The 10,141-nt window shown below is 39.3% G+C and overlaps 1 protein-coding gene across 2 annotated transcripts in view; it reads right to left on the bottom strand.

Moving 5' to 3' along the window:
* Positions 1-253: 253 nt before the first annotated feature.
* HMG20A (high mobility group 20A) overlaps positions 254-10,141 on the bottom strand; it is a 176,199-nt gene continuing 166,311 nt past the window's right edge. For both annotated transcript variants that reach the window (XM_006754242.2, XM_015568215.1), the window contains exons 7-10: positions 6,270-6,345; positions 5,354-5,569; positions 3,668-3,810; positions 254-356 (exon numbers count right to left, since the gene is read on the bottom strand). In XM_006754242.2, the coding sequence (XP_006754305.1) occupies positions 3,674-3,810; positions 5,354-5,569; positions 6,270-6,345 (429 nt within the window). In that variant the 3' untranslated portion in view covers positions 254-356; positions 3,668-3,673. The remainder of the gene's footprint in view (positions 357-3,667; positions 3,811-5,353; positions 5,570-6,269; positions 6,346-10,141) is intronic.

The following is a 10,141-nucleotide window of genomic DNA, read 5'->3' as shown; positions in this document are numbered from 1 at the left end:
AAAACCAGAGTGCCACTAATAAAAGGGTCCAAATCTGTAGAACAATGAGAAGGCTTCCTTTATGCTGCAGAAGATGACAACAGATTATATGCAGATCCAATTTAACAGAAAAGCAGATGATAGAAAACTGAAGACTTGGGAGAGTGGCTACACACTTTCAAAGCTTTGCAAAGAGGATTCCATAGGAAGCTCATAAACATGTTCTTTTTGCCGCTCCCTCATATGGCTTCCTGGGTGAAGGCATTTAACTCACAGCTGATAGTTCCTTCACAAGCAGAGTCATCTGTACTCCGCTGCTTCTACTCAGTTCAAATTTTCAGAGATGGCTTCTTCCTCACATCTTGGAGCTCTAATACCTGTAGATGTGGGGCAAGGGGAGAAAAGTGGGGGGAAAGAGAGAGAGAAAGAGAGAGAGAGAGAAATGGGGATGTAGGAAAATTGTTTAGCTGAACACAGATAAGCAACTATCAGGAACAAATCTGATGAAAGAAAATTAGTACTCTACTTTACTCCAAAGAGTAGATGGTCAATTAAAATCATTTTTCTTTAAGTATAAGTCTAAGAATCTCTGCATGTGCATATATTATGTGCATGTGATCAATAAATCTTGTTACACTGATAAAAATGCAATCACTTAAGTTTTTTTTCCAACCCTCAAACAGCCAGATATTTATCATTCAGTTAGATTGAAATCAAGCAACATATGGATTTTGATAGTTTGTATATAAAGTGGTCACTTGTCAACATGAAATCACCTCCGAGGCCTCCCAGAGCCATTTTTTTTTCTAGGTACAGGTTAGCCACAAAGAAAGATGCCAACTGGGATAATTCTTCCATTGCAAATCTATAAAAATAACTTTTTACTTGGTTGACCAAAATTTTATAACATTATAATTACTATATTGTAATTTTTTTCTATTTACCTCTTATTTATCTTAATGCTTTCATTCTAAAAATTTTTAATGCTTTCCCCTTACACATCTCCCATCTCCTTAATAACGTTTTAGAAACTCCACTAATCCAGAGTTTTGATATATGTGTTCTATACCGGGATTCTGCAGTCGTTTACATAGCTATTTCCAGGTAAGACATTTCGCCTCTTTGGAAATCAGTTTCTTTATATGTAAAAATATTAGAATTTCTAAAGGTCCCTTCTAGTGCTAATTTGCTTCTCTAATATGGGAGACCATTAGCTTCCCTTCACTCACTGGCTCCTGACAGTGGAACCACAAATGCTGAGGACATCAGGCCTAGGTTTCTGTACATATTTGTATAATGAAGCCAAACTAGTATTAATTGTAGTATTTATATTGACAGTTTTGAGGGTCTGGGGTATCCAGTTTTAGTTATGATTGCATGGCGAGACTGTAAGAACCTGTAAGTAATAAAATAATTCATTTTCAGGTATTATTTTTTCAAGGGCAAAATATTTGTAGTTTAAAATAAAGAATAATAACATTCTAAGTTTTCAAAGACACTTTGGCTCTGGCCAGTGTGGTCCAGTGGTTAAGCATTGTCCCATGCACCAAAAGGTTACTGGTCCCAGTTGGGGTACGTGTGGGAGGCAGCAGATCCATGTTTCTCTCTGTCTCTTGGTCTCTCTATCTATCTCTCTCCTCTCTCAAAAACAAACAAAAAAAATTGGTAAAGACATAAAAAAAAAAACACTTCAGAAAAGATACTATAGTTTATATCCTTAAGACTGGTAAAGTATTAGGACCATCTTATTATTAGCAAAATGCTCAAAACAGAAAACCACTTTTGGCTCAAAAATAACTGCCCTATACCTATGTGAGGCGACACCATGTTATCTGTTATTGTGTTCTTTCACAATCTCCTACACTGTTTCTCCCAGCTCTCTTCTCTCTTTTCAAGCCCACAAAACAGTATGTGAAAATGAAAAAGATGATGAGCTCCTCAAAAATCCCAGGCCTAGATTTACAAGCTGTTCCCTTCACAAAAAGCAGCAGTAATGCTAGTGCTTTATTCTGCAGGTAGTACGGCCATATCTTATAAGTACAGTCCCTTCCATCTAACCACTTACTAGAAAAACAGTAGTTCTTTCTCCATCAGAGCATGGCTGAGGCTAAAGTATAATGAACTGCCTTGTATGGTTATCATCCAAGGCATGGCCAAGAAGGATAAAGACTACTGCTTTTGTTTCTGCTAGCAGATATTGCCTAATTAGATAAAGAATCATGGGAGCCCTAGCCTGGTGCTAGTTTGAGCATTGTCCCAATACACCAAAATTGTGGGTTCGATCCCCAGTCAGGGTACATACAAGAATCAACCAATGAATGTATAAATAAGTGGAACAGCAAATTTCTCTCTCCAATCAATGAAATTTTTAAAAAAAGAATCACTGATTTTATTTATTTGTATAAATAAATAAATACTGAAAATGAATATGAATATGTATATGAGTGTGCTCACATACCTGCAGGACAAAAAAATAAAAGATTCAAACCCAGGTTTGGCCATTCTAAGGAGCATATCCTGCTACCCACTCTTGTTTTAGTATCCACATATTAGGATTTCCACACAGCTTGTATGTCTGTAGGCACAGAAGAATTTAATTGCCAAAGGGCTGTCAATTTTGTGGGATGGCATACTAAAGGGTACTCTATCTCTAGGAATTTGAGTGTATAAATACATGTTCCATTTAAAAAATGATACCTGATGACTGACCATTGGTACCAAAATGTTTACATGGGCAGATCCCTTCTGGAAATGTACTTTTTGTCTCCTCTGAAAGGACATAACACATACCATTAGTAATTTGTTGAATATACATATATTTTATCCTCACCCAAGGATATGTTTATTGATTTTTTAGAGAGAGAGGAAGGGAGAGAGAAACAGAAACATTGATGTGAGAGACACACATAGATTGGTTGCCTCCCATATGCACAGGGGGTTGAACCTCACAATCTAGGTATTTGCCCTGACTGGGAACCAAACCTGCAACTTTTTGGTGTATGGGATGACGTTCAAACCAATTGAGCCACCTGGCCAGAGCTGTTAAATATATTTTTAAAAAGCTAATTTTCTCTCTCCTCTCATTTTTGCTTATTGAAAATTTATATTTTAATTAATTTAATCAAGGCACTAACTGTTTCACTGTAAGGTTAGTCACATTAACACTTAATATACAACTGTTACTCTAATATTCAATGGTGAATAAAAAGCTTCTTATATATGTAGGTTTACATACATACAATGTCTTGTTGACTACTAAATGTAAATTAACATTAATATTTCCCAGGGGAAAGGAAGCTTAAAAATTAAGTGATACTTATTTTGTTCTCGTATTTAAGTGCTGTTTTGGGGGTGATTTCCTCAAAGTTTCTCACTCCCTTTTCAAAACTCTTTGGGAAGTTAGCACTCGAGAATACGGAGAATGAGTGACAAAGCTATAATGAAGGTCCAAACAGAAAAATCATACTCTTTCCATTAAACTATGCTGAAGCATACATAAGTAAAACTGTTTTGATTCTGTTTTCCAACATTATTTACTACAGTTAGCCAGTATGCAACAGGAATCTTGAATCAAATCTCCAACTCATTTATTCAGTATAATTCTAAAGTTTTAGTAGTACTGACAAAGTCGAAGGCCATTTTATTTTTGAAGTTGTATTGGCATATAAGTATATCAGTGAGCACTCACCATTCCTTAACGATCAAGTCTGTTTACAACTTCTCGAACAGTAGCTATGAAGTTTTCATTGTCTTGAGGATTAGCTAAAATAATACTGTGCAGTCTGTTCATATATGAGTCAATGGTGTCCAGGGTAGGTGTCTCTCCACTTCCTGACATAAGATAAGAAAAAAAAGTCAGAAAATCCTCCCTATTTGGTTCGACCATAACACAATTGAATCCACAGCAGAAGAAATTATGCCTCTAAATCAGTGGTTCTCAATCTTCCTAATGCCACGACCCTTTAATACAGTTACTCATGTTGTGGTGACCCCAAAACATAAAATTATTTTCTTTGCTACTTCATAACTGTAATTTTGCTACTGTTATGAATCGTAATGTAAATATATGATATGCAGGATGTATTTTCATTGTTACAAATTGAACATAATTAAAGCATAGTGATTAATCCCAATAACAATATGTAATTATATATGTGTTTTCCGATGGTCTTAGGCGACCCCTGTGAAAGGGTCATTCGACCCCCAAAGGGGTCGCGACCCACAGGTTGAGAACCACTGATCTAAATGATCTCCTTCACAGACAAAATTTTAATTTCAGAGGAGAGATTTTTTTTAGACCTCAAAGAAATGAAATCTACATACTCTAAATAAACAGATGGGTATATAATTGCTCTATTTTGTGTATGATTAGCTGCATTAACAAAAGGTTAGAGACTCGCCCAGTTTTCTTCTGTGACTTACCTCAACATGAAAAGATATATAAGAAATACTAGTGTTTGTTTTCTTCTTCCTTTCCATTAAAACAAAATTACAAAGCAAGCAAGTACACTTTTCTTATGTGCTCTAAATCAGTATTTATTACTCAGTTTCCATTGTTTTAAATATCAAATTATACCTAATAGAAAATAAGCCATATTAAAATATAGCTGGAAAAAATTTAAATGACCAGAGAACTTGAGATTTGGGGTAATTTGTAGCCAATACTGAGATTTTAATGCATGATGCACAAAAAACCCTGAGGGTGAAAACACTCTTATTTTATGGATTTTTCTCTTTGGGGGAGACTTCAGCCTCACCATGCCAATCCTATTTAATAAAGAGGTAATATGCAAATTGACCATCACTCAAACACACAAGATGGCCACCCCATGTGGACACAAGATGGACGCCACAAGATGGCCAGCAGGGGAGGGCATTGGGAGAAACCAGGCCTGCAGGTGAGAGCAGTTGGGAGCGACCAGGCCTGCAGGGAAGAGCAGTTAGGGGAGACCAGGCTGGCAGGGGAGGGCAGTTGGGGGTGACCAGGCCAGCAGGGAGGGCAGTTGGGGGTGACCAGGCCAGCAGGGAGGGCAGTGAGGGGCAATCAGGCCAGCAGGGGAGCAGTTAGGCATCAATCAGGCTGGCAGTGGAGTGGTTAGGGGGTGATCAGGCTGGCAGGCAGGTAAGTAGTTGAGAGCCAGCAGTCCTGGATTGTGAGAGGGATGTCCGACTTCCTGTTTAGGCCTGATCCCATCCAGGATCGGGCTTAAACGAGCAGTCGGACATCCCTCGAGGGGTCCCTGATTGGAGCAGTTGCAGGCTGGGCTGAGGGACACACACCCTGCCCGTGCACAAATTTCGTGCACTGGGACTCTAGTATCAATATAAACAGCACCTCCAACTTTCTGAAGTGCTCAGGTAAGGATGGCATTACCAGGTAAGGGCATGCTGGCAAAGCTGCTGGTCAACACCTGCCGCAGGGTCTCCAGGTGCTGTTGTAAGACAGTGTTGCGGCTTCTCTCCTGGATCACATCCACTTCCAACTTCTCCACTGCTGTGCGCATGCTCTCCACGTGCTTCTGCAGGGCTGCATTCCTCTCTTCAAACTCCATGTTGGATTTGCGAAGCTGGCGAAGCTCTGCCTCCCGAGCTGAGGACATCCCCCCAGATACACACAGAACACATGGAGCGCTAGGAATCTCTGAGGAGTCCAAGTAATTTTTCCAAGGACGTTCTGCTTAGCTTTCTCTAATTTAGCCCACCTCATCACTCTATTCTCATTGTAGCCCTCCAAATAGCAATTTGGAATGAAATGCCTGGCTCCTCAGAGCTAATTTAATTCTTAAAGCTGGTCATATTCTATACTTAAATTTACAAGGAACAGTTGCAATTCCAAGTATTTTTGTTTGTCTGTTTGTTTTAAACTTTGAAATGAAAAGCCTGAGGGGTTCCACAGGGGAACATTGGGACAATGGGTAACCACGGCTTTGGGTTCCCATCTTTACTACAATGAGGTCAAATTTTGCTCTTATATTACATTTGGGACACCGATGTAGGCTTTCATTTGTTTAAATGATTCCAGGTTAATAGTTCAAAAGCAACTGAATTAGGGATGTACATTTATTTGCTTTGATCCAGAGACTAAAGCAGTTTTGACAACACTGGGCTAGTTTTCCTTCACTGGTCTTTGAGTAGTTACCTTTACTAGAGAGTAAAATACAAACAATTTTCTTCTTCCAGTCCTAGGATTTGGAATATCACTATCATTGCTTTTGATCAATGTATTCCTCCTGAGAACAAAATTCCCTGTCACAGACATGAGTAACACAAAATGATACTTTGGTAATCACCTTTGCTGTGGTTCAGGAATTCCTCTGTAAATATAGGGATGTCAAAAACAGATCGTTCCTTTACTTCTGTTTCTTTCTGTGAAGCAAGAGAAACAAAACAATTCTGGTCAAGATGGCTGAATACACAAACATTGAGCTTGCCTCTTCCCATGATGACATTAAATTACAACGTAATTATAGAACCACCACTCTTGAGAACCTCTTGTAGACTAGCTGAACACAAGTCCTATAAATAAGGATATAAAGAAGAAGCCACGTTAAGCCTGGTAGGAGGGACAAAGACACAGAACAGGCAGATCCCACATGCATGTGTGGTGGTTAAGAACTGGGAGAGATATCTCAACTTTAGAGGTCCAGACATGGGTCAAGGGGACCTAGCCCCACACCTGGTAACCCAGCCCAGGTCTCCAGTGCTGGGGAGAGAAGTTCCATAATTTCTGGCTGTGAAGACCAACACAGATTGTGGCTGAGTGAGTTGGAGGTCGCTGGAGTCCCCAGGGTTCTGCTTAAAGAGCCCGCACACAGACTTACACAGACTCACTTGCTGAATTCCAGTACTGGGGCAGCAGCTCGAAATTGCCAGGGACATACAGGGAGGAATTGAATTGCCTACCTCAACGGCAAGGGCTGCATGGGCAGCTTTCTCCCAGACAGATGTGCTGTCAGAGGCCATTGGTCCTTTGCTGAGTGCCCCTCTACCCCTCACAGAGCTAGCAGATGGGCCCCATTTTGTTCCTCTGCTGAGCCCTTCCCCATCTAGTATGCAGATACAGGGAAGCACCAAATATGAGTATCCATCCAACTCACCTTACCCTAGGGATTCCCTGAGAAACTGCACAACCCAACTCACACACAGGCCTGAACCCCTTACAGAGGGTATTCCTCACATGTGGCTGGTCTTGGCCACATGTGGGTTTCCCTAAAACTCTCTGAAAAGTCCAAAACCCCCAAAAGCAGCAGCTGGCCTTGGCATACCCTATACCAGTAATGGCGAACCTTTTGAGCTCGGTGTGTCAGCATTTTGAAATACCCTAACTTAGCTCTGGTGCCGTGTCACATATAGAAATTTTTTGATATTTGCAACCATAGTAAAACAAAGACATATTTTTGATATTTATTTCATATATTTAAATGCCATTTAACAAAGAAAAATCAACCAAAAAAATGAGTGCGCGTGTCACCCCTGACACGCGTGTCATAGGTTCACCATCACTGCCCTATACCCATACTAAGTGTCTCCCAGACTGGCACTAATGGCAGTCAGCCTCGTTTCGTAGTGTGGCTTCTCCCAGGTACCTCCTGGGAGTCCAGTATAGACAGCTATCAACCTCAGATAACTCTGTAGCTCTTGCTAGGTAGGTCTAGGTCAGGCACAGGGAGCAGCTTACCTAGGACTGCACCTGAGCTCCTCCCAAGAGGCCCAGGACCAACACACCCAGTGGCTGGCTTCAGACCACACTAGAGCACCACCTCAATTTGCTCTGAAAATGATACAACAAAAGGGTGGAGTCAGCAGGCACTAGAGCCCTGCTACAGTGAATCTCACTTTAAGAAGTCAACCCTGCATAACAGCTTGTCTGTCATAGTAAGGGCCAGTCCTCATAGCCAGTCAGGCTAAGGGCCAATCCAAACCAGTGATGTGCTCAAATACAACAGGAGAGTACACAACCCACTCAAGGAACACTGCTGGAGCACCCAACTCAGGTGAACAGGGAAACTGCATCACTGGGTCCTACAGGACACCTACTAAATAAGGCCACCCGCAAAGATTGGAAGACACAGCATATCTACCTATTGTGTAGAAGCAAACACATGGAGGCAACCAAAATGAGGAGATAAAGAAACATGTCCCAAATGAAAGAGCAGGAGAAATCTCCAGAAAAAGAACTAAACAAATGGAGGAAAGCAATCTACTAGATACAGAGGTCAAAATGCTGGTTATAAAATGATGATCAGCTATGGGGGGGGGGGGAAGGGGAACAACTGTAATAACCTGAACAATAAAGATTTAATTAAAAAAAAGAATAGAGGAACTCATTAAGAACTTACACAAAGAGATAAAAACCATAAAAAAGATCCAGTCAGAAATGAAGAATACATTAGACAGAAAAATTGGCAGATTAGATGAAGGAGAGGTTCGAATCAGCAATTTGGAAGACGAAGTGGTACAAAAACAATCAAAACAGAAAAAAAAGAATAAAATTAAATAAGGATATTTTAGGGAACTCTGGGACATCAACACTTACAGCGCAGGGGTACCAGGAGAAGAGGAGAGCAAGGAATTGATAACCTATTTGAAGAGACAATGACAGAAAATTTCCCTAAAAAGGAAAAAAAAAAAAAAAGAAAAAAAAGACATACAAGTCCAGGAAGTGCAGAGTCCTAAACAAGTTAAACCCAAAGAGGCCCACAGCAAAACACTTCATAATTAAATTGCCAAAGGTTAAAGACAAAAAGAAAATCTTAAAAGCAGCAAGAGAAAAGTAAGTTAGTTAGGTACAAGGGAGCACCCATATAACTGTCAGCTGATTTGCCAGCAGAAAATTTGGGGGCCAGAAGAAATAGGCATGAAATATTCAAAGTAATGAAAAGCAACGGCCAACAAGCAAAATTACTCTACTAGCAAGGCTATGATTTAGAATAGAAGGAGAGATAGAGAACTCAGACAAGAAAATGATAAAGGAGCTCACCATCATCAAACTAGTATCACAAGAAATGTTAAAAGAGGGAGGAGAAGGGAGTAGAGGGGGGATAAAATAAGAAATGAAGGAAGAGAAAAAGATGATGATAGAAATATGATTAACAAAATGGCCATAATTACACACCTATTATTTTAAAGTAAACAGATTAAATGCTTCAATGAAAAGACACAGAATGGCTGAATAGATAAAAAAACAAGATCCATACATATGCTGCCTACAAGAGACCCACTTTAGATAGAAAGACACACACAGATTGAACTAAAGGGAGGGAAAAAGATATTTCATACATATGAAAATGAAAAATAAAAAGCTGGAGTAGCAATACTTACATCAAAAAAAAAACAGACTTGAAAACAAAGGCTATAATAACAGATAAAGAAGGACAGTAAATATAAAGGGATCAATCCAAAAAGAGGATATAACCCTTGTAAACACTTAAGCACCTAAAGTAGGAGCACCTAAATTTATAAAGCAAGTATTATTGGACAGAAAAAGAGAGATCAACAGTAATACAACCATAGTGGGAGAACTTAACAACCCATCGACACCAATGGACAGTTCATCCAGGCAAAAAATCTACAAGGAAACAGTAGCGTTAAATGATAGACCAGATATTTAATTTATATTCCTAGAACTTTTCAACCCAAAGCAACAGAATATACATTCTTTTCAAGAGAACATGGAACATTTCTATGATAGACAACATGTTAAATCACAAAACAAGTCTCAATGAATATAAGATTGAAATCTTATCAAGCATCTTTTCTTCTTTTAAAAGAGGATTTTCTTTTTTAAAAAAATAAATATATTTTTATTGATTTCAGAGAGGAAGGGAGAGGGAGAGAGAGACAGAAACATCAATGCTCCAACCAAAAGACATCAAGTGGCTGAGTGGATAAAAAAACATGACCCATACATCTGCTGTCTACAAAAGACCCACCTCATTAGAATGGACTCGCACAGATTGAAAGTGAAGGGATGGAAAAATATCTTCAGGCAAATAGTAATAAAAAAAAAAAGCTGGGGCAGCAATTCTTATATCTGACAAATTAGACCTCAAAGTGAAGGTCATAACAAGAGATAAGGAAGGCCACTTCATAATACTAACAGGAGAAATTCAATAAGAGGGTATAACTCTGGTACACATATATGAACCCAATACAGCAGCAC

Source organism: Myotis davidii, unplaced genomic scaffold (genome assembly GCF_000327345.1).
Source record: "Myotis davidii unplaced genomic scaffold, ASM32734v1 scaffold1052, whole genome shotgun sequence".
Taxonomy (NCBI): domain Eukaryota; kingdom Metazoa; phylum Chordata; class Mammalia; order Chiroptera; family Vespertilionidae; genus Myotis; species Myotis davidii.
This window is presented reverse-complemented; position numbering and strand designations above follow the sequence as displayed.